This window comes from Cyprinus carpio, chromosome B7 (genome assembly GCF_018340385.1).
Source record: "Cyprinus carpio isolate SPL01 chromosome B7, ASM1834038v1, whole genome shotgun sequence".
In the NCBI taxonomy this organism is placed as follows: domain Eukaryota; kingdom Metazoa; phylum Chordata; class Actinopteri; order Cypriniformes; family Cyprinidae; genus Cyprinus; species Cyprinus carpio.
The window spans coordinates 602,922-626,679 of record NC_056603.1 but is presented as its reverse complement, the minus strand read 5'-3'; the positions used below and the strand labels follow the sequence as shown (position 1 = coordinate 626,679).

The 23,758-nt window shown below is 39.3% G+C and overlaps 3 protein-coding genes and 1 pseudogene across 4 annotated transcripts; 2 read left to right on the top strand and 2 right to left on the bottom strand.

Annotated features, from left to right (window-relative positions):
• The first annotated feature begins 7,139 nt into the window (after positions 1 to 7,139).
• Positions 7,140 to 9,893, top strand: LOC122137891 (dehydrogenase/reductase SDR family member 4-like). Of its 2 annotated transcripts, none has more exons than XM_042726896.1 (9): positions 7,140 to 7,352; positions 7,691 to 7,815; positions 8,004 to 8,181; positions 8,338 to 8,439; positions 8,533 to 8,603; positions 8,716 to 8,767; positions 8,934 to 9,068; positions 9,212 to 9,267; positions 9,628 to 9,893. In XM_042726896.1, exons 2-9 carry the CDS (start codon positions 7,694 to 7,696, stop codon positions 9,740 to 9,742), a joined length of 831 nt encoding a protein of 276 aa, XP_042582830.1. In that variant the 5' UTR covers positions 7,140 to 7,352; positions 7,691 to 7,693; the 3' UTR covers positions 9,743 to 9,893. The 2 variants fall into 2 exon arrangements, with proteins under 2 accessions (XP_042582830.1, XP_042582829.1); XM_042726895.1 differs by having other exon boundaries at positions 7,141 to 7,356.
• A 225-nt stretch (positions 9,894 to 10,118) lies between these two features.
• LOC109092932 lies at positions 10,119 to 15,234 on the bottom strand. Its single transcript, XM_042726894.1, is given in 10 exon segments — positions 10,119 to 10,504; positions 11,282 to 11,364; positions 11,442 to 11,500; positions 11,618 to 12,461; positions 12,570 to 12,690; positions 13,247 to 13,357; positions 13,629 to 13,724; positions 13,886 to 13,984; positions 14,274 to 14,476; positions 14,931 to 15,234. Coding segments are annotated over 10 exon segments (1,758 nt in total). The 5' UTR covers positions 14,962 to 15,234; the 3' UTR covers positions 10,119 to 10,393.
• A 564-nt stretch (positions 15,235 to 15,798) lies between these two features.
• LOC109092933 (cell death activator CIDE-B-like) lies at positions 15,799 to 18,614 on the top strand. Its single transcript, XM_019106648.2, has 5 exons — positions 15,799 to 15,956; positions 16,810 to 16,924; positions 17,171 to 17,320; positions 17,526 to 17,719; positions 17,838 to 18,614. Exons 1-5 carry the CDS (start codon positions 15,931 to 15,933, stop codon positions 17,974 to 17,976), a joined length of 624 nt encoding a protein of 207 aa, XP_018962193.1. The 5' UTR covers positions 15,799 to 15,930; the 3' UTR covers positions 17,977 to 18,614.
• Positions 18,615 to 18,784: 170 nt separating this feature from the next.
• On the bottom strand, positions 18,785 to 23,027 carry LOC122137890 (annotated as a pseudogene).
• Positions 23,028 to 23,758: the final 731 nt, after the last annotated feature.

The window sequence follows — 23,758 nt, the reverse complement described above, 5'->3', positions numbered from 1 at the left end:
GTTTATTGTATGGGAGATCGATCACGATCAACATGCTGTTCTGTCTTTGGATTTTTTGTTAATGTAATTCGATGTTAGGGTTCCTGTGCCTTTTGCGTTTGGGATTTTCTTACACTCTCTGATCCCCTGGTCCCCGGTGTGTAGATGTTACAGCACGAGGGGTTGTTTATAGATCCAAGCATCCTCCGCCTCAAGGCCCACTGCCAGGATAATTTGGAAATGCTGCCACCTATTTTGTGGGAGGTGTATCATACACCTGAGGAGAACACAGGGATACGCATTAAACATGGGCATAATCTCCACTATTTTCTTCAGAGAAAACTACCTCGTCTTCTGCAGAACTGCAACCTATTGTATCTTGTCCCAATCAAGTTCTCATTTAGCTCACCTCCTCACTGGAGTCTCTCATCCTGAGAACTGTGCACTCTCTCCATCTTTGGTCAACTCGTCCACTTGCTTGTGTCCCATGTTTAGATTCCTGTTCTCTCTGGCCTGTACTTGCTTATCTCACGCATGTTTGGTCTGCAGGGGTTACAGTGTTGGGTTTGATTGGGGAACCGAGTTAGACTGGAGTAAAATCATTTCATTGTCACTACTTCTAATAGGAGGGCCTGGAGGACGGCTGTTTTGCGAACCACAAGTTGGGGACCCTGGTGACCAATCCGGCTTGTCCGCAGCCCTGTCGAGAGTAGAGGGATGTTCTCTCAGGCAAAACCTGGGCCAGTTTTCCGTCGACCAACGGGAGAAAGTTGAAGAAGTAACCTTTTGGAGTCCTCGGGACGTGGGGGAGGTGTGGTAGGCGTTTAGGATTCTGTCCTGGTGTTTGAGGCTCCAGGACACTACTTACAGTTGTCCCGTGGGGTGTTTTGCGGTCAGATTGGGGGATAGGGTCCGGGATTTGGTTGGCACCCGGTGGGGTTGGGGTTTGGTACGAATCGCTGAGGGCATCCTGGTCAGTCTTAATTGGAGGAGGACAATTAGAAGAAGATGGGCTGCTTTTGGGTGCAATCCAATCCGTAAGTCCTTGAAGTCGATTCCCTATACACACTTGTCCTGGCACTGGGGTCACCACTTGTAGGGGTCTCGATCTAAATTGTATCACTGTGTAGACGCAGCGGACAGCTGCTCTATTGGCATCAAGATGCGGGATCCATGTAGAATTACCAGCTCATCTGAATCCCGTGGGACTTAAATATTAGCCTCCCCTGCTGTTTCAGCTGCAGACCTGGTGGGATACAGCACCTTGGCGTTCAGGTACACCTGGAATCGGAATGCCACGTGCAACCTTGTGATCTGTGTTGTGCTGCCATTGGCGCAGGTGAGGTTGGAGTCTGGTAGAGGGTCCCTGACTCGTCACCCCGTCCTCTAAGTGAGGGTGAGCGGGGGGCTGTGCTGCCAGCAACCCACATCGCACCAGTCTGGGACGATGCCTGGTTCGCGGAACTAGAATGCGGATCGTCGGTCTTCCTCCTTCAGAGTGACGCAGCTCTCCTAGGAACTGGCTGGTGGACAGGAGCAGTCGACAGGGGCTGACTGGTTACACCCCTTCAGATAATGCTGGGTGGTTTGCTTGAGAGATTACACCCCAATCTGGCTCTTCTAGTGATCAGTCCCATTTACACTGCACTGCTGGCCCGTAGATAGATGGACAGAGTCCACACTAGTATCTCGTCTGGGATCTGTCCCATGCGCTTGGAGCCGGAGTCCTGAGCAGTTCGGGACAGGAAGGCGTAAACGGTGTGGCTTTTTGGGGCGCAATTGCCTTGGCGGCCATGTAGGGAGCAAAACCACCACCCCCGGTCTCGCCAGTACTGCTCCTGGTCCAGAACCCACAGGATGCACCAAATTTGCGAAACGCGTAAATCCTCTGGGCTTTCATGCGGCATTGTTCAAAAATTGCTCTTTGGCAAGCACCGTCTACAAGACAATATAAAAAACAACTTATCAGGTGAAGAAGACACCAAACAAAGCTTGGTGGAATAAAACAGCTATAAAGACATAAAGCACGCCGTGGAATAGTTTAGTTTTTTATTCAAGCTTTCTAAATAAAACTAGCAACTGTACTCGTATGAATCCTGCTGGGCTTTGTGTGCTGACAGTGCTCATGTTCTTCTATTGTAATGTCTCTTGGGGATTAAGCAGCTGTAAAATGCGATTAATTTAAATGTATGGTAGGCAAAACAGAATAAATCCTGCCAAAAAATAAAAAAGAAGATGAGACAGACAGAAGAAAATCTTTGTAAACCGAAGTCCTTCAATTGGGAATGGCACGGAAGCAATAGATTTTCGGTGGACTGCTCGCAAACATGCTAATTGCCACTGTTGTTTAAAGTCAATGTACTCAGTTAAACTTGAATTTATTTTGAGCCTTCAGCTGACATTTATTGGTCTGGTGCCAATTGTTGAGCTGCATTGTCTTAGTACTGGGGAAATCAAAAAAGGCAATACTATAGAGGATCTAACCTGGGCCCTTGCACCCAGGGTGGACATCCATAACCTGTGTGACCAAATCAGTTTGTTTGCCCATTTACTTAAACAAACAGCACTAGCAAATTCTCACAACACATAAGGGCGATTGGGAAGGCCATGGTGCTATGCAAAAAAACCTAAGTTCTCATAGCTTAAACATTTAAAAGAACACACAAATAGGGCTTAGATTAAGAAGTGTAAAAGAGGCGTCAGTACATTCAGAAATTTTAATTGCTGAATCCTAAAATTAGTTGGCATACCTAAAGCCCTAGAGAAGGACAACTGCTCAGTTAAATGCCTTCGGAAAAGGGCCAGTGCATATGAGCCGTACAGTTCAGAGTGAGTGGACGTTTCCGAATGTAATGGGTTGGCCTCAAGGTCCTTTTGTAGTTCAGAGGCACCACACTTCTGCCTTCATGGGTAAAATCAAATTGATTGATAGGAGAGAATGCATAAGTAAAGGTTCATAGGTCTTGTGCTTATGGGAGAGAGAGAATTAACTGATTCGGGAAAAGAGGCGCTGTGTTTGTTGATATTAGGAGAAGCTCGTGGGGGGAGGGCTAAAGCATCTGTGGCACCAGGTTGTTAGGGCCTTTTTTCATCACCTTCCAACCCTTTTATATACCTCTAAAGTTCCATGGCTGTACACTTCTCTAGCTTCCCCCCAGGGGATGTGCTGGCTCGCAGGCAAGCTGAGCTCCCGCAGTTCCCCCTATTCACCCCTCCATACGAGCAGTGGATATAAATCTTAGGGACAGGACACCAGAGAGTGTTTACAATGGTGACTTGCACCCACACTACCGCGTAGGGACCTGATTGAAACTGGTGTTCTGTCAGTTTTTGGAATGTGTTAGGTCTTCGCCCATGGCGCTCACCAACAGAACTGTATCCCGTTCCCAATGTGCACTGTGGGGACCACTCAACTGCTGTTTTTGCAGATCTGGTTTTTCCATTAACCTGAACTGTGCAGTTTGGTGGTAAATACGATGATCCACAACAAAAGATTAATTTCTCAAAACCATGATGTTTTGCGTCCTTCGCAATCTGTGATTTTCATCACATCCCGTCGAGCTGCTGCGGATCAAAATAAACACAGTTTAGATAAATTCTTAATAGTATTAGTAGTGTGTTAGTAATACAGAGCTCACTTTCAGTCAGCTGCAGCAGCTAAACTAGTCAGACCAGCTGTGGGGCTCCACCAAAAAAGATCTTATTTCACGGGAATTTGGGGCTTGGGTAACTTTTAAGTACAGCTGTAATGTGGTGGTATTTAAATTGTACCCACCCTTTATAAGGGGACAGAGGATTAAGGGGGTAAATTATATCATAACTTTAGTATATGAGTTAACATAGGTGGAGGGACGTTCCGTTTATCTTTATATATAGTATCTATTTTTTTTTTTCTCTAGTTTTAAAGGAAATGAAACTAAAAAGCACTTCAGCAGCTGTTGGACAGCCGCCTCGACTAATGGCTAGGACGCTGGACACTGGTCCCCTTTCAGACAGGAGTCCAGGATAACATCTATATATATATATATTATATATATATAATATATATATATATATATATATATATATAGCATGTTTTTGAATTAAAAAGATGGCCAAATTATAATCCTGTTTACCTAGCATATTTCAAGTAATTCTGCAAATCAAACCGCACCCAGGCTGCAACAGAAAAAGAAATAAAAATCACAGTCCTAAGCCACGTTTCGTTTTCCATCCAAAACATCTCAAGGTTTCTTTTATGCAGCAGAGCCCCAATAAGACAAACAGAGAACTAAACAAACGAAGAAATAAAATAAAGAAAACAAGAAAAGCCCGAATTCTCCGGATAAACCTGTGCCAAAGGCATTAGGCATATAAATAACGTTCTTTCAAAAAACGGGATGCATTTTAATTCAGCCACAAAGACGCAAACAAGCGCCGATCAGCCAGTGTAAAATGTTAACTAAATAAGCAATGCTCGTCTTACCGTTCACATGTCTAGAAAAACCATCTGGAAATACAAAAGTAGGAGTCAAACGTCGCAAATCATATCTTAAAAGACTGCAATGCACGGCTGCTATTTTTCTTTTCTTTCTTTGGAGGTACACGTCTCGCTCCGCCAGGCTTCGCCCTACCCTGGCCTTCTTGGTTTTGAATTACAGTTGAGCGCATATGGTCGCTCCCCCTCAATGTGCCCAACACAGCACGACTCCTACAGTGTATCACGCCCTCTAGAGGAGGACTCTATCTACCTATCTATCTATCTATCTATCTATCTATCTATCTATCTATCTATCTATCTATCTATCTATCTATCTATCTATCTATCTATCTATCTATCTATCTATCTATCTATCTATCTATCTATCTATCTATCATCTATCTATCTATCTATCTATCTATCTATCTATCTGTCTGTCTCTGTCTGTCTGTCTTTCTATCATGTTTCTTTCTCTTCTATCTATCTATCTATCTATCTATCTATCTATCTATCTATCTATCTATCTGTCTGTCTCTGTCTGTCTGTCTGTCTTCATGTCTGTCTCTGTCTGTATATTATTTGTTTTTACAAACATTGGCAAGTGCTGCTTCTGGTTACAGCTGCCTCTAATGTAAACTTCTGACCAAATTCACATTAAAGAAGTATAAATATCTTACTAACTACACAGGCTAGGAATTTCCTCTTACATTTCTTAGGATGTTTCTGTCAGACCGGAGAAAAGGCTAAAACAAAAGTGCAAATGCAAAAAATGATTAATTGAATTTACTAAAAGCTTAAAAAAATTAAGAATAATCAATCAATTTATTCGAGCTACATTTAAATAAACAAATTTATTTGAAGTTCAACTAAATTTATTTAAATGTAGCTAAAATAAATTGTTTGCAACCACTTACCTTAAAAAAAAATAGTATCATTTTATTTCAGTGTGATTTGCACAATGTGGTATTCAATCACTTTTAAATAAAAATAACATCGCTAAAGGAATAGTATGATAAAATACATACAAGTGTATACTAACCGTGATGAAGAAAAGCCTTTGTGAAGAGTAGATTGCACTGTTTTTTAAGTCACGTTTCTGTTGTTCTGTGTAATAGACGTAGCCTATTAATGATGAATTTACTTTCAGTGGCTGTGTGTTAATATACATGCTCTAATTCAACAATATGCTGGGTTATACTGTTCAAAAACGTTAGCTATAGCTAGACAAAATGAAGACATCAGTGTAAATTAAATAATAATGTACTTCAGTTTTTAGTGTCTAAATTAAAAAATGTCCATAAAATCCATCAAGTCAATTAATGGTGATTATATTATCTAAACTGAACATGTTTAGCATAATAAATGTCATATTATCTGAGACAGGTTCCACAGAGTGGTATCTTACAGGCCGTAACCAAGTTTCTTTATGCTTTTAGATTTACAACAAGTGTAGCACACCTTGAACAACAGGAACTGCACTGAACAAACACAAAGCTTTGTTTTAGAACAGAAGGACAGGGTCGCTGCCAAGGTATCTGATAGTGCTGTTTAAATATTTGTTGACCTCGCAAAGTGCAAGTGATCGGAAAAGACTGGACTTTTCTGTTCAGCTCCAACCATATCCTATTTTTACTAAAAGCACCACTGCAATAATCAAATTAAGAACATCACAAGACAGGTACAAGTGCAAAACCAGCACACAGTAAAAGCTGTGATTGTATAAATCCTATGCAATTTACATTTACATTACATTTAGTCATTTAGCAGACGCTTTTATCCAAAGCGACTTACAAATGAGGACAATGGAAGCAATCAAAAACAACAAAAGAGCAATGATATATAAGTGCTATAACAAGTCTCAGTTAGCCTAAACACAGAATACGTAGCAAGGGCTTTTAAATAATATAATAAATAAAAAGAAAACAGATAGAATAGAAAAAGAATAGAGCAAGCTAGTGTTAGAGGTCTTTTTTATAATTGTATAATAAATGAAAAGAAAATAGATTGATTTTTTTTAAATAGAATTAGAATAGTGAGTGAAAAAGTTAGAGGGGTCAAATAAAGATGGAAGAGATGTGTTTTAAGCCGATTCTTGAAGATGGCTAAGGACTTGGATTGAGTTGGGCAGGTCATTCCACCAGGAGGGAACATTTAATTTAATTTAATTTAATCTAATTTAATCTATGCAATCTACAATATTTCAAAGTTTAATTGAAATAAAATACTTTACTAATATATAAGGTGGATTTTTAATAATGAGTGGTTAATTAATTTTAATTTTAATTAATTAATATTCCTTGAGACTAGCTCTTCCTCCAGAGGGCGCGTGAGGGCTCAGATGGATCAGAGCGCTGATTCCTCCACTGACCCGCATTCAATTTTTTTGGGTACGTTTGTACACCAAAATGTAAAACATTTAATCAGTTAATTCCAACTCTTAATACTGGACATAAAAATAAAAAATATGGTCCATAAATCTATATGAAACCATATATAAAAATATCCAGTCAATCGGTATCCGGTAATCACACTGATCTGTGATTGGTCAGTTCTGACCAGCGCTGTAAAAAGTTACAGGCACCACGCAAGAATCGAATCTACGCTCTACTTCCTTCTTGGCGGTTTTCGCAATAGTTTACACCTGATTAATAACACCAGAGAAACATTACTACCCATCGAATTGCACATAAAATCAAGAATGCATTGAAACAGGATAAGTCTTATTCAGAAGTTTCTGTCCAGTCCAATACGACACAACTTCCGGACCGTTTATCACCGCCCTTTCTCAGACCCAGAATACACAATCTAACCTTAACGTAACTAGTTTATGATATTTCCACGGTAAAGACGTCCGAGAGACCGTTGATCTTTATTACTTGCAAAGTGCCACCAGAATAGCAGACCTTCTCAGCTCGTAGGTAAAACTATATTTCTTCTTATTAAGCTATACTTAACAATTATAATATTAACAGTTTATCAAGATTTAAAAGAACATGATTCGCTCTTGGCTCATGTGTTGTTGTGCAGTTAACCTTTAGCTCTGTTTAAGTAACATTAACTTTTAAGCAGGATAACTTGATGGTTTCTGAAGTACCTCACAGAAACACTTTTTAACTTAAAATATTTGTCAAGAAATGTAATTAATGTTAACGGGAAAACTATTCTGTGTATCTGTACCCAAGATGACCTTTAACCCAGTTTTCTACATAGTGCTGTAGAATTTATGCAGACTCTCTTTCTGCTTTTCTCAAGACAATGTTGAAGGCTGTAACCAGGTGCCTTTGGTCAAATCCTGTTGCTGGCAGAAGAATGATGTCCCATCACGTACCACAGAATTTGTCAGGAAAAGTTGCTATAGTAACTGCATCCACAGATGGGTATGATCTTTTATTTCAATTCTTGTCCAACTGTACTTCAGTTCCATATCTTTGAAAAGGGTGTGTAGCTGTCACAGCACAAAACACACCGCCTCTAACACTACTAGAACATTAGTAAATATGTAAAGATGCATCCTAAATACTTGCATAACATGCTGACAGACCCTTGCGCTCACCGATCTTCTCAGGATTGGGCTCGCAGCTGCGGAGGCTTTGGGTCGGAGGGGGGCACATGTGGTCGTGAGCAGTCGACGCCAGGCCAACGTTGACAAGGCTGTGTCACTCTTGCGCAGCAAAGATATAAAAGTAATAGGCACCACATGCAATGTGGGGAAAGCAGAAGATAGAGACAAGCTCATTAACATGGTGAGGAGTTCCTTTATCGCTCTTTTTAGTCAATATTTAGTAAACGTATTGGGGAATATACGCAAATGTTATATGGAACCCAAAGGTCTGTGCAAACCTGCTAATGTATACTATATTTGGTGAAGAACTTTGCTGTTATGTACTTTGTTGTTGCAGACAATTGAACAGTGTGGCGGTGTGGACATACTGGTGTCAAATGCAGCGGTGAACCCGTTTTTTGGGAACATATTAGAATCCACAGAGGAAGTCTGGGACAAAGTATGACAAGTCATTAGCCTTAATGAACTTTTTTTCTATAGGGGAAGAAAATCGGTATTTTCAGTACTGACATTCGCTTTATGTCTACCACAGATACTTGGAGTGAATGTGAAGGCTTCTTTCCTTCTAACCAAACTGGTTGTGCCTCACATGGAGAAAAGAGGGTGAGAAGTCAAGGGGGGTGGAGGGGATATTATATTATATTATAATTTTTTTTTTTTTTTTTTATAAATAAACTTTATACCGGAGCCTAACTAAGGACCTTTTCATTTTCAGGGGTGGGTCAGTTGTGATTGTGTCTTCAGTCGCAGGGTACCAGCCAATGCAAGTATGGTGTTTTACTTGCTCTTATGTAAAGTTTAATCATGCAACACACCTTGTCAAAAAGAACTGATAGCACTAAAGTGGTTTCTTTAACTGGGTATAACTTTATCTGCTGTTTTTCATTCAGCACGAGTTGAGAGGTCACCTTGCTGTCACTCTTTGACTCCTAGGGTCTGGGCCCCTATAGTGTGAGTAAGACGGCCCTGCTGGGTTTAACTCGAGCGCTGGCTCCTGATCTCGCCCACAGTAACATCCGGATCAACTGTGTCGCCCCTGGCATCATCAAGACACGTTTTAGTGCTGCTGTAAGGATTTCCTACATATTTTTGACGGCTTTCATTTTCAGAGCTTCTTGGAAATTCGTCTTAAGTTTAATTTTAATTTATAACATCAATTATAGTCTTTACAAGGTTTGTCTGCATAACCCTTTGCTTCTGTTCTTTTGTAGCTATGGGAAAATGAGGGTGTGCTTGAAGAGTTCTTGAAACAGACAAGCATAAAAAGGTTTGTACAATTTGTCAAGACAATGAATGAAATTGTTTTTAAACTAATAGCAAAGTGGAGCTTGAATAATCATATCTAGAATTGCATTAGCACGAGTAGGAAAATAAATTGTGCCACTAGCATTATGCATCACAAAAAATATAACATTTAATTTATGCATCTTATTTTTTTAATAGCTAAAGTGTATGATTTTTATTATTAAATGTAAAAAAAAAAAAAAAAAAAAAAAAAAATCCATTACCTGTAAGGTAGCATTGCAGTAATTGTCCACAAGCTATTCCTTTGCTTTTCATAAGCTTTCATTTTTTTTGCTTTCTGGTGAAGGAAACCTGATTCTTATGTAATGTCTTGATCTCTTAGACTCGGACAGCCAGAGGACATAGGTGGTGTGATTGCCTTCCTGTGCTCAGATGAAGCCTCATACATCACCGGAGAGACCATCACTGTAACCGGAGGCATGAACTGCAGACTGTAAGAGGAGCGGCATGGAGGCACTAACAGTAATCATTTACTGGTACATCAGATAGAAACCTTCTGATTCAGTGACCCAACACAGCTGTAACAGCTGGTGTAGAAATTCATAACACATTTACAAATGTTTAAATGTAATAAAATGATTTCTTGCAGATTTTATCACATTCATTTAATCTTTTGATGTATAATTTTCCAGTCATTTGGGAATACTGGTATTACTGTTTTTAGATTTTAATGATACAAAATGTTGACACGTAACAGAAATAGAAGCTTACATGACTTAAGATGTCATGCATTTTCCTAATATTTCCAAGTTTCCTCTGATGGAGGGCACGTTATTCAGAATTACAAATCTCCCTTAAAAAGAGCAAATACATAGAGCGGTAAACACAATTCTTTATTTAAATATTACACATAACAACAACATAATACAACATGATACAGATAAATCAAAATAAATGATTATAATTATTAATGCTCACTTCCTAAAAGCAGGTAGGTTTCCTTGGTTGCAAATGTACTACATGGCAAAGACCTTGTTTTTATTTTTTTTTTATAAAATCTAAGACTTATGACTAATACATGTATTATCTATAACAGCAAACAGTGCAGCATCAAAGTCTTTAAGCAAGAATGATGTTCCAAAAGTGCATCAATGTCTGCTTCCAGGAGACGAAGTGGAACAAAAGACAGGATTCCAGAACTCCCGAAGTGTGGGCACATACGTACCATTCTTTGTTTTGCAATACTGCTGACTGAATACCTGACAGGAAATTTCAAGAAAGTCAGATTCACAGTTCAGGCACATATTAAACCTAACCCTAGAATCAAGAATTTGGACAATATATATCTTAAAGGCCATTTTGGTAAATGATCACTTACATATTGTTCAGCAAACATTTAATGCAATAACCTTGTGCAACGTCAATTTTATGCAATATGGAGTATGCTGTTCTAACAGAACATACATGATTTGTTTGAAACACTTTATAGGGCCACATACACACAGCTAAATTTTCAGGCTGAAAAGTTCATTAACATGCGTAAGTGAATCCCCTAAACAAAATGTTTGTGTACTTGCTGTAGCTGTGATATTAGTTTATAATACACAAACATCTCTCTGTGATCTACCGCAGGGCTGGTGAAAGCAACTAAGGTGTAGAGACAGATTTAGAAAGAAAGACACGTACCTCCTTCTCTGTGAGTTGCTAACACTACTCCTGGAGAAAAGAGACACACATTGCAGACTCGCTTTCAGTGAGAGCGAAGTCACTGCATTAATAACTACTTGCTCAATTTGGTCCTGAATGACATTAACATGGACTTAAGCATAACTACTAAAGTGCAGAACACAAGTAGAGTAACAACTATATTAAGCTAGTGTGTATGTGGCCACAAGAACCTGCTGTAAATCCTGTGCAAATACTCTCTTGAGAAGCTCTATAGGCTGAATTAGATTAATCCTACACTCTAGTCCCTGGTTCTACATAGCGGAAGACTTTTGTTTGGTTGTCTGAATCATGCAGATGCCGTTACAAACCTTTCTCTTGACACTGTCTGTTCTCTCATCATCAGAATCGCCAATTATGTCATCTGATGACTTAACTGAGGGAGATGGGGTATCTAAAATAAACGAGAAACTAAAAGTTACACCTCTGGCATATAAAACCCCCCAAAAAACTTTTTTTTTTTTTACTTACCTGGACTACCGACTGGAAGATGCAGAACAAGGGGAATACACGGAGAGCAAGTAGAAGTTTAAGGGATAAGAAATTCAGATAAGAATGAAGCTTAACAAAAACTTAAATTAATAATTAATTATAATAATGATTTCAAATGATTATAATATTAAAGTAAATTGAAATCATGTTCTTACGGTCTGTTGACGGCTAAAGTCATGCGTTTCTCCGGCGTTGGGGTTGAACTCAAATCAATAAATTTCCTCTTGCGCATCACAGGGTCACTGTTTCCCACACGGTCTTTTGAAGCGGGCTGGCTTGGAGACTTCGTGTTTTCCCTCTCATCAGAAGATAAATGATTCGGACAGACAGGAAGATCATTGTCATTTAATCTGGGAATGACAACTCTCAGCTGGCGCTTCATGCAGGAAATGAGGAGAGCACTCATTTCTGCTTATTTTTCTGTGACTCAATGTCCCTCAGAGCTTCTTCTAGTGGAATATTTCCTCGTATCATCTTGCCCTCTTTTTCCAGTTCTGTTCTTAATTTCAATGTTTTTGGCTAGTTTGTTTGCTCTCTCACTACTCCCCTTCCTACTGTTTATTTCTTCCTTGCTGGCCTCCACCTCTTCTTCATCTACTTCACTGCCAGATGACTGACTGATCACTGTGACCAACACATTCCCCACAAAAAACTCCTTTTCTGGATCCTTCTCCAAAATCTCTTTATCAGAACATGATCTTTGTTTGCTTCTGGTATTTCTGGATATCTCCAAAGCGGTTTCAACTTCTTGTCCTGAACTTGCTACCTTCTCATGGTTTTTCTGGAGAGTGTCATTGGAAATGGACCCAATCACAGGTGCGACCTGTGACTGGGTTTCCTTCGCTGTTCTGCGAGTGGTTCTGGGTGTTGACGGGGCGGGATTCGTGACCATGTTGGATAAGCGAGTGGATTCTGACTGGATGGTCTGCAGCACTCTACCCGAAAGAGGGAGGGAAAGGGAAGAGAGGATCGCGTCACCAGTAGACGACAGAAGAGATGCTGAAAAAGAGTGAAGTAAAGAAAACAGAGGATGAGAAGACAGATGCTTAGGGGCATTAAAGAAAAGAATTCAGTCTTGTGCTTTCTGCAGTTATCTCCCAGACTTACCTGCGCCGAGGTGTCCGAGGCATCTTTCATGCTGCAGCAGAGTCCTGAGGAGCTGGGGCTGCGATGCAGAGCGCGCACACTCCTCCAGAACAGCAGGGGCACCACTGAGCCATGAGACTGTCTGAATAATACATCACAATACAAAATGGTAAGCATTAAGCATAAACAAAACAGTGGTCCTGTCCCAAATGGCAGCATTAGCCCTTGCAGTCAGCATTTGACTATTTTAATCAGGCAGTTTACTTTGGCAATTTTTAAGCAAATCTTGTGTGTAAAGGACTATACTTGGAAATTTTTTTTATGAACATTAATTAAATGATTACAACATTTTTGAAAGTTGTTCACATTTAACATTGTTTTAGTATTTAGGCAGTGTGCAAGAAAGTGTTTCCTTCTTCCTAAATATTTAAGACAATTTTACCAACTATATAGGGTTAAAATGTACAATTTTCAGAAAAAATAAGATAAAATAATATTACTATTCACATGTAATTTTTTTTCTCCTTTATTATATGCCATGACAGCACCAAAGGTTATTTTCATGACATGAACAGAAGCTTAAATTACAAAAACAAACAAAAGCAAAAATATTTTACAGCAATGGAATGACTTATATATATACCTGATATTCTTACAAACTAAAAAGGTTTTGTTCTGAACTTTATTATGAATTATACCTGAGCAAGATCTGGAACAGGTAATAGTTTATCCAGTCGAATTAGAAACTCCCACAATAGCTTTTCTAGACTGGCCACATAGTTTTCTCCATAGTGAAGATGGAATTCCTCCTGGAGTCACAGATAAAACCATGTCAGTGCACATGAATAAAAGTTTGCATTAATTGAAGATTTTTAGGCATTTACCAAATTTAACCAAACCGTGACAGATAATTTAGAAGTGCCTTCTGTCATTGCCTTCATATCTAAGATGTTTATAGAAAGTAAAAATAAAGTCTAGAAATGAAAATAAAGTTTTAAAGCACTCTCATGAACATATATCAGGTGGGAGATGTAGGTGAGGATTTGTGGAGCAGTTCTTCAAATTTATTTATTTATTAACCTCGAAGAACTGTTTTCTGGCTGCTGCATTCTTCAAGAGAGAGTTCACCAGGGTCTGGAAGTTGCGTTTGGCTTCTTCCACCTTTTGATCCTTCCTCTGAGGATAAAAGAAGGTACAGTCCTTGTTGGTGCATGTAACTCTTGTGAAATGATATGCAAGAACACTATTTTAACTTCTAAAGAAGCTAGATGAGATTAAATCTATCAAAACATGATGAGACAAACAAGACTCTGCACCAGTGTCAGGGCCAAACTCACCTTTCCGATGGGAATGAAGGAATCTTGCAGCTTGTGCAGCTCCTGGACGATAAGCTGAGCATCAGGAGGATCTGACTGACGAAGCTCTTCCAAGATCATCTAAGGTTAGCAGGATATAAATGTAAAGAAATATCTTTACTATTTACAGATTATAAAAAAGTAAAAAAATCTTAGAAAACAACAATAAAGTTTCAATATATGACCAAAGGACACTTAAAAGTATGGCAGAATAAAAAAATACTGCTGTTGGTTGGTTAATTGTTTTGTTTTATTTATATATATATATATATATATATATATATATATAGAGAGAGAGAGAGAGAGAGAGAGAGAGAGAGAGAGAGAGAGAGAGAGAGAGAGAGAGAGAGTACTTTTTTAGCAATCTCACCAGTGCCCGCAAACCCATTGTCAGCCTGGCCTGATGTCTGTAATGGAGCAGCCCAGGTACAGTGTCACAGAGTGATGTTATGGTCTCCTCCAGCTTCCCATAATGCACTGCATCCCTCTGCAGCATCACCTTCCACATGGCTGCGGACATCAAGCGTAAAGGTGGAGCAATAAGCTGCAGAGCTGACAGGGGTAGAGGTGCATCTGTTGAAAAAAGAAAACAAAAAACACCAGACACAATTTATAACAAGCAAACTACTGAAACTTTTTAATATTATTAATCATACTTGTGTGTATATATATATATATATACACACACACACACAGAGAGAGAGAGAGAATATATATATATATATACATACACACACACACAGAGAGAGAGAGAGCAAAAATTTACATTAAAATAAGGACATATATGGTTATATTTCGGCTTTTCAGTGCTGAAAATGTCAAGTTAACTACCCCTACAGACATTCAGAAACTGACTCTATATATTTAAAGCTCTAGTATGCAGATCTATATTTAGACGTGCGTTACGCAGTAAACACCTGAACTGAATAAATATGCACAGAAAGTATGCATAGACACCACATTGAAGCCGATCCGACAGCTCTCGTTTTAATATTAGTTTATTACAAGCTACACTGTGCAGTCCCACCTTCATTGATAGTGTTATTCGCTGTTTTCATTGTCCTGTCCGTCCAGAAAATAAACAACTCTGGGGTTCTGGAGATGGCTTTCTTTGATTCCTAAACTTAACAACAAAATCTCTTACACAGCTCAAACAAGGAGTCATCCACAACACGATGTGATAACACTTAAGCTTTCGGTCCCTTGATCTATATTTACAACAAATACGCTACGTTTATAAAAACAACTGATGATTTATAGGAACGTAATGATGGTCGCGGTAGGAAAACACTTCTCGCGCCAAAATGACGAAATACTGTTTCCGGTGTTACGTGTACAAAGACGATTTTTTTTTAACTCAGTGGGCATAAAAGTTTGTAAAAGTTGTATTTTATTTGAATGCTGCTACTGATCTTGAAAATATGGCATGCTTTATTTGTTTTAAACTAAACCTTGTTTTTTTTTGCTTTTTTTTTTTTGATATGACGTTTAGTTGAGGAAGTTGTTTTGAGTTTCAAAATAAAAGTCTTCTAATTTCAAGTACTGTAGAATCCAGATGAAAATTAAGCAGATGCTTTCAATGCATTCCATAATAATTTCAACTAATAACCTATCTATCTATCTATCTATCTATCTATCTATCTATCTATCTATCTATCTATCTATCGATCTGTCTGTCTGTCTGCCTTCAATTTCAATCTTAATTTGATGAAAAAAAAAAAATAAATAAGATGCACAGACACATTAAAGCAATGGTTTCAGCACTTACATAATTCAAACCTTGGCTCTGACTGTAGTATACAATCAGAGAGGAGACCTTGCCCAATGACACAAACTATCAGACTAAATCATCCTGCAGTGTCAAAGTCCACTTGGCTAGCATCACAACACATTATTGTCAAAAAGATATTCTCCACCAGCTGTGACTCAGTATCACCAGTTTCCTTCGAACGGTCAAACAGAGTCAGAAAAGACTGTAAACAACTGGCACTGAGGTGACAGACAGAAGAACTCAACCACAGATCATAATGGAAACAACAGCCTCCCTGTTCAAGTAAGTAACATTCATTTGTTGATATTCAGTACTGTTACTTACAATACACCTATTCATCTTTAGAAGAATCATCGGAGTAAGAAGCTGCCACATATATACATTTGATCAAAGTTATTAGTAAATATATACATACTGACATATTTAGTTTAAATGGTTTTATCAGTGCTCGTCCTTGGCTTTAACGTTTGTTTCACTCCATTAACAGCTCTTTAGATAAGACAGAGAGTCTGATTACAGCCATGTGCTGTCTGTGCTTCTCGCACTTTTAAAGCAGTCATTGATTATTCTAGGAAAAAATATTTTTTTGACATTATTTTGTCATTATTAACCTCCATGGATCTCTTTCTACCATGGAACAAAAAACAAAGATACTGAAGAATCACATTGGTCGCTCTTATTCATGCAGTTCTAAAATATGAGCAGGCCTACTGTTGTTTTCAAACTTCAAAAGGGACACAAAAACACCAAAGTATTATAAAAGATATTAGATAGCTCTGTGTTATTACCAGATCGTAATGTAAGTAATAATCCAGTGATGTTTAAGTGATAATCTTTGCTTTTAGTGAGCTGATCAGATCAGTAAGTTACTCACACACTTGTCAGCAAATTATTCAGACAAACTTTATGAACTGGACAATTCAATGATAAAATAAAAAGAAAAATTTGTTCACAAATGAGGCATGCAGCATGACGGTGAGTAAATAATGAAGCATTTGAGCATTATTGTGCTAACTGTTCCTTTAAGTGTAGTTCCTTTTCTACACTGACTCTTGACAAAACCGTTTTTTGTACTCTTATTCTTTTTTCTTTGGCGTTTTGCCTCCTCCTCATTCCCCATCGCTCTTTCTCTCAGGTCAGTGTCTCGGCGGGTTTGGTCGCCCCCTCAGCGTCCATTCAGAGTGTGTTCCTGGGACAGAGAAGTCAAAAAAGGGCTCACTGCTGGAACTCTAGAGGAGCTCAAAGAGAAGGTAGGAAACGAAACATCGTTCAACTGGAAGTTTTGCCACTTACTTAAAAGGATCTTTTAGATGTATACATTGCTTAATAATCTTGCCTCTTGGATCTTGCAGTGGTTTTATCTTTGTGTAGCGCCCCCTACCCTGTGATAAAGCTCATCCAGTTTTCTAGACATCCTACAATGACCAGTCTTTTATCACAAACATTGCTGTACATTTGAACATTGTGGAGCATTTTATACTGGATTCTTACCTCAGGCAGCTCAGGCTCTCTTGATATCTACTGTGCTGACTTTGGTGTGTGAAGAGGATGGGACAGAGGTTGACTCAGAAGAGTTCCTCTTAGCTCTGCCGGACAACACTGTTTTCCTGGCCCTGACACCCGGAGAGACCTGGAAACCTCATCCTGTATGTATTTTTGTTTATTTCAGGTATTTCACTTATCTGATTGCCTTCATCCACATTAGAAAGGTGGTAATATGTCACATCTATACTTATCATCTCATCAAGAAGCTAAAATCCCTGTGAAATATTTTGTATAAACAGAACTTTCTTATATTGTGTCATTTGTATCGTTCAGTTCCCTTATCTTAACTTCACCTATCCCTCCTAGTTACGTCAAAGGGGTGGAAACAAACCGGGTGAGAGTAAACCAAGTACAGGAAAAGACATTGCTCAGATCACCTTTGATCTTTACCGTACGCACCCCAAAGACGTATTCGGCTCACTAAATGTGAAAGCCACATTCCAAGGGCTCTACTCTGTCAGTGCAGATTTTCAATGCTTGGGGCCAAAGAAAGTCCTGAGGTAAACAGAATACAGATGGAAACTCTAAGCATTGTTATGGTTTGTTTTACTATTTATTTGTACAAAATAGCTTTTTTCAAGCCACTGAATTGTATCCTACACTTTTGTTGTCTTTTAGGGAGGCCCTCAGAGTCATGTCCACTCTACTCCATGCTGCTGGACAATTACTGATCTCATCTGCTGCTGTCATTCGCCGTATTATCCATGGGGCAGATCTTCTTCAAGCCCAGCAGCATGGCAAACCTATAGAGTATTGAGAATAACTGGAGTATAAGGAATAACCAGAGAATTAGGACATCAATCCGAGATCACTAAAAATGTAACTGAGGGATGTTTTTTTCTAAAATGTTTGCAACCATTGTTATATGGTAACAACACTAAGGTTCATTTTAACATTAATGCATTAGGTATAATAAATGAACAACAGTTAATCTAGGCAAATGTTAATTGACACACCACACTTCAAATGTTTGGGTTCAATGTAATTTATTCCACTGATGGCAAAGCTGAATCTTCAGCAGCCATACTCCAGTCTCGAACATTACAAATCGTTTTTAGAAATTATTCTAATATGCTGATTTGGTGCTCAAGAAACATTTCTTGTTATTATCAATGTTAAAACTTTTGTGGCAATCATGAATAGAAAGTTCGAAAGAACAGCATTTATTTGTTAGTGGATGCATTAAATTATGTTAATGTGACTTTATTGTAAATTGGGAAGTTATGCTGGTTTAATGGAAGATTGCTCCTGCAAAATTGCTCCAGTTGTTTCTATGAAAGCTGCCCTTAAGGAGTGATTTTTTATTTTTTATTTTTATTATTCTTAGTCTAGGACTACCCAGTGTTACTTATTCTATGTGTTTGACCTTCTTTATAAATGTTTATTTTAACTTTACCAATACTTTATTCAGTATGTTTACGTGATAGACTACTATATAATTTTGTCTTTCTCATTTGTAAGTCGCTTTGGATAAAAGCATCAGCTAAATGAACAAATGTACATGTTATGTAAATATGAAATTGTCATAACAGTGAATGTTTAGAAAAAGAAAAATTAAATATAAAAACGTTTTAAGATCAATTTATTAAGTAAAACCAAATTGGTACAAAAAGCTTCAGCACAAAAAAGGACAGTCTCTCTATAGTCAGCTTACTCAATGCATAGACTAATAAACTCCATATCAACACTACTTAACTTTTTAAATTAGTCTTCAAATAATAATAATAATAATAATAAAAATCACAAATATTTTGATTGAGGGGGGGAGGGCAATCAAGCACATAAATTGTGTAGTATTATGTCAGCATAGTGTTTCCATCAAAGAAACATATCTGTGTAGCACACTGTGGATCTAAAAGATTGCAGTTATGCTTATAACTTTAAATACAACTGACCTTTGTAAAAGCAAACATCTACATATCTAAGCTCGAAGTACAACTTAAACATGAAAATGGCAACACACATGCATTCGCTCTGCTGAGTCACACCGAGAACCACAACGAATAGAACTCTGATAAAACAAGCTACAAAACAAAATACATTGTGCAGTCATTCAGTGCCTTTTGTTTCAGTTACTTTAAGGTACATATTCTAATACTAAAGATTTTTGATTCAAGTAAGATGCTTAGTTTTGGAGATACATATTGCATAACAATGTTGTGAGAGAGGATCTACCAGGCCCTGGATCATAGCATTAAACCGGGATGGAAATATCCAGACAGGTTAAAGGAGAGGGAAAGAAAAGGTTTTGTGTAACATCTTTGGCAGTGACGTGGAATTCAATTTCCACCTATCTGCACAGCTACAAATGCTATTGCAAACTGACTTTGCTTCTGAGGTCAGAGTTCACCCTCAGGCACAACTGGGGTACTTCCTCTAAAAAGTTCATTCCATGTTGCTGCTTCGCCGCCTCCACCTCCGTTAATTAACGTAGAATCGCCCAAACTCAACCCTGAGCCCATGTTCTCAAATGAAAATCTCCCCCGTGAATATTTCCCACCCCTTTTCTGCTGTTGCGTTATTACATTGATGATGTGTTCCCTCTCCTCTGAGGTCATCCAGCGCATCTGATTGTGTTTGACATGATAACGCGTGTCTCCGTACCACTGGATGATCTCTGTCCGCGTCAGACCCGTCTTCTGCTGGAGTATCAGGTAGTCGTCGCTTGTGGGCCACTGGCAGCGCAGGAAGCTTTGCCGCAAAATTTCCAACTGTTCCCTCGTCTTCTTACGAAGTCGCACATTCGGTTCTACCCGGCCGCGGATGAATGACGGAGATGGAGAAGGAGAGGGAGAGATGTCCGCAGAATGTTGTTGAACGGAAGTGCTGCCGTCATCAAACTCGCCTTCATCGCTTGCTACCTCCTTGGTCTCATTCGATTGGCTGACTGGTCCCTCATCGTCAGCCAAATCCACATCAACCTCAAACCCCGCCTCCGTGTCATCAACCTCGTCATTGTCGTAAATATCAGCACTCGGTAGAACATCGTTCTCCAGCGCGTTCTGAGAGTTCTGCTGCATCAGCTGCAGTGACCGATTGCGCTTCGCGAGCTTAGCTAGCCAAGCCCTGCCGTTCCTGCGAAGCTGATAGCGACTGTCAGCAAACCATTTGCGAATTTCACGCCGATTAAGTCCAGTCATTCTCTGGAGCCGCTGAACTTCGCCGTCGGATGGCCAAGACTTCTGTACAAAACTCCGGCGCAGGGCCATCAGCTGTGCTTTCGATTTTTTCCCCCCCGGTAAGCAGCGTAGAGACTGTGAAAGCTCAGGAAGTTCGGGGTATGACATTGCAGCGTGTTGGTTGTACGATGAACGTCCAAATGAATCCAGCAGCTTGACTCCAGTATTGTGAGGTGGTGGTCGGTTTCTACTGTCACTTTGGAATTGGGGATTAACTTGAGGAACTTGTGATGTGGGTGCAAGACCGTTTTTGTACACAACATTATTGCTGAGCAACTGCTGTATGTCGTTATTGGATTGGGAAGCATTATTCTGGCTAAAATGCAAGCGGTTTTGGTCGCTGATGATGTGCTGAGGAACAGTCCGGCTGGGTTTAGGCGTCTGGTCTTTCTGATCTACATGGGCAACTGCTGCAGGTGGTGATATAAAAACATGCTGAGGTTCCTCACGTCCTAAACATTCCTCCTCGTCGTCTATTTCCACACACTCTTCGGCTACTGCTCTTTTATGAATGTGCCACAGCTTGCGTCGCGTCTCTTGGATGTCGTCGTCAGCCCAGCTGATCCCGTAACGTACCCGCTGCATCATGAACCACGCTTTAACTCGGTCCGGCGGTAACGCACACTTTCGAGCTAGAGCGCTCGCCTCCTGCGACGTGGGGTATGGGAATGCATTAAACGCTTCTACGAGTTCTGACACGGCATCCAGCTCGTGGACCTGCTCCGAGCGCACCCAGATAAGTTTTAAACCCTTCGGATACCAGTGGAAGACAAACCAGTTAGTCTGGTTGTGGGACGATTGTTGTGCCCAGGAGAGGAGACTGTTCGCCTCTCTTTAGGCAGGACTCCTTGATCCCTGAAGAGCAGGGTGACTGCTCCTGAGGTAACTTGGGGGAGGAGCTCTGCGATTCTTCAGGAGCAGGTGAGTCGTCCATCTTCTCTTCCTGTTCTTTGGGATCCACCGAGGATGAGGTCTCATTTGAGTCTTCAGGAGCAGATTCTGTTTCCTCAGTGGTGACTGGCTGAAAAAGGGTGAGATCAAGACATATGAATATAAAATGCATCAGATGAGAAATTCTCTCTTATTGGCTTACAAAGGCACAAAAGGTCATCTGTTGTTACTTTTCACACTGCTAATAAAATCACCACAAAAAATCGACTTCTATTTTTAAAGGTTTATGATAAATAATTTAATTTTTAACACACCCATTTAATCACACACATTTTTTTTTTATCTCCCTCTATGTTGTAACAACATCTCATCTCTGATGACCAGCAACCTGTTACCCATTTGACATCACAGAAATTATCAAATAACTATTCAATCAACTTCCTGATGGACAATATCAAGTCCCACCCTACTTTTTTTTTTCCTCATATGAGAAGCCATTTACTCGCATATTGCAGAACAATAGGGGGTAAAAAAACGATTGCAATTTTCCATTTTCTGACAATTTTAAAATTAGATAAATGTACGTGAGGGTGTCCTATATTGTAATTATAGACACATCTAAAGACCACTGTTAGGCCCCCGCACCAGGGTAAACTGAATTTCCCATGGGAATTTTCATATGTGCTTATCATTTCAATTTGAGAAATAAGGTCTGTTATTGTTACTTACTTGAAAACATGTTCAAGTTACATAAATGATAAACACTCATACTTCAAAAATCACTGCTGTGTATAAAGCTGCTAAAATAGAAATTTTATGCAAATATGAAAAATAACACATGAAAGTCTCTTTAAGTAATGCATTTCCTCAAACTGTAAACTGCCATTCTAAAAACCTATGGGACATTTCTGAGAGAACACATGGCTTGAAACTGCTTTATATATATATACATATATATATATATATATACATATATATATATATATATATATATATATATATATAGATATATATATATATATATATATAATTTAGATTAAACACTCTAATATTCCATATAAAATTAAGCATGGTTGGCATTTGAGATTATTTTCAAACAGGTTCCCAACTCACTCCCCCACTCTGTCATTGGTCAGTCAAACAGATAGCCCCACCCCTCCCCCCCAAATGCACACCATTGCTTGAGTAAATGACATCACAGTGTTTACACTTTTCAGGTAAGAAGCTGAACAAGAGTCTTTGCCTAGAAGTCCTGATTGAAGGAATTTACATTTAAACAAAAACTCCATTCAAAGCATCTCTAGTTTGTTCACACAACTAACACACACTCATGCACATCGATAAATACTGACAAAAGACAAAACTTTACTTACTTTATCCTTAGCAGCGCTCTTTTCCAGGTCACCATTGAAGCAGGGTGTCTCCGCATCGCCCACACGCTCGTGCTCCGGAGTTTCACATCCCTCGCTCCTCACCGAGTCAGAAAGACTGGTGACAGGTGTGAGCGGCGTGCAGGTGCTCTGGCTGAGGCATTTAACGTCTGGCGCGCTTATAACCACAAATCCCGGACACTCGTAGCGTCCTTAACCGTCATCTCCCTGGCATCTCCTCCAGACTTTTCCGCGGGGTCTGGAGGTGAAGAGTGCGTTCTTGTGCTCTCGAACCGCGGAGCTGCGCACTGCTCCATAGCAACCTATGCACGACCGAGCCAAGACGCAATTCATACAAGCGAACACAGAGGATATAGCCAGCTAATTTTCTCCCCGCAACAAAGTCGGTATGCAATACCCGCAAGTATGCAACGAGTTTCATTTGAATAAAATAGTTGTATACGGAGTCAACATGTAATGTTGAAGGCTGAGTCCTAATTTATGGCCACACTGGTCTGAATATGGAACAAAGGCGTGCTAGCCAACGTGCTAACACAAAAGCTTGTCGTGCTGGCTTCACACAGATGCATAAAAAGTACAAATTGACATCTCAGATGCAACCCGGTTTATTTATTGTTTTTCTGATGTAGTTACTTGAGAAATAAGGCAATTAAAAGCGTTATTCCCTGCTGATCGCACTCGCCTTCGGGTTCGCATACATAGCCCAGAAAACTGTCCACAGGTTTGCGTTTGTCGCCTACATCCTCTGAATGTGAAGCTAGAGCGGCTTCAAAATAAAAGTTCATTGACAGCCAGCTTCAAGAAGATATTTCAAAATAATCTTTACCTTTAACAAAACACGAGGTAGTAAACTGACTATAGTATACATAAACATTTGCGCACATACAGACAAATACTGAAGATGAATTAACGAAAACTGCTTATAACTGACTTACACTATAGTATAAGACCAATACTTTCAGGGATGTCCTCATTGGGGAAAAACTATAAAACAAATAATTAACAATGTTTTCTTTTGGATTAGAGGTTAGTTCTAAGCATTTATCAGTTGCCATGGGTTATTTGACATTACACTTGA

What these genes read in the sequence shown, in the direction of transcription:
- LOC122137891 (XM_042726896.1), top strand. Translation starts at nt 7,694, where the DNA reads ATGTTGAAGGCTGTAACCAGGTGCCTTTGGTCAAATCCTGTTGCTGGC. An exon ending in CAGAGGAAGTCTGGGACAAA is followed by an intron (nt 8,440 to 8,532) that starts GTATGACAAGTC and finishes TGTCTACCACAG; the next exon opens with ATACTTGGAGTGAATGTGAA. An exon ending in AAACAGACAAGCATAAAAAG is followed by an intron (nt 9,268 to 9,627) that starts GTTTGTACAATT and finishes TTGATCTCTTAG; the next exon opens with ACTCGGACAGCCAGAGGACA.
- LOC109092933 (XM_019106648.2), top strand. Translation starts at nt 15,931, where the DNA reads ATGGAAACAACAGCCTCCCTGTTCAA. An exon ending in TAGAGGAGCTCAAAGAGAAG is followed by an intron (nt 16,925 to 17,170) that starts GTAGGAAACGAA and finishes TTCTTACCTCAG; the next exon opens with GCAGCTCAGGCTCTCTTGAT. An exon ending in AGACCTGGAAACCTCATCCT is followed by an intron (nt 17,321 to 17,525) that starts GTATGTATTTTT and finishes TATCCCTCCTAG; the next exon opens with TTACGTCAAAGGGGTGGAAA.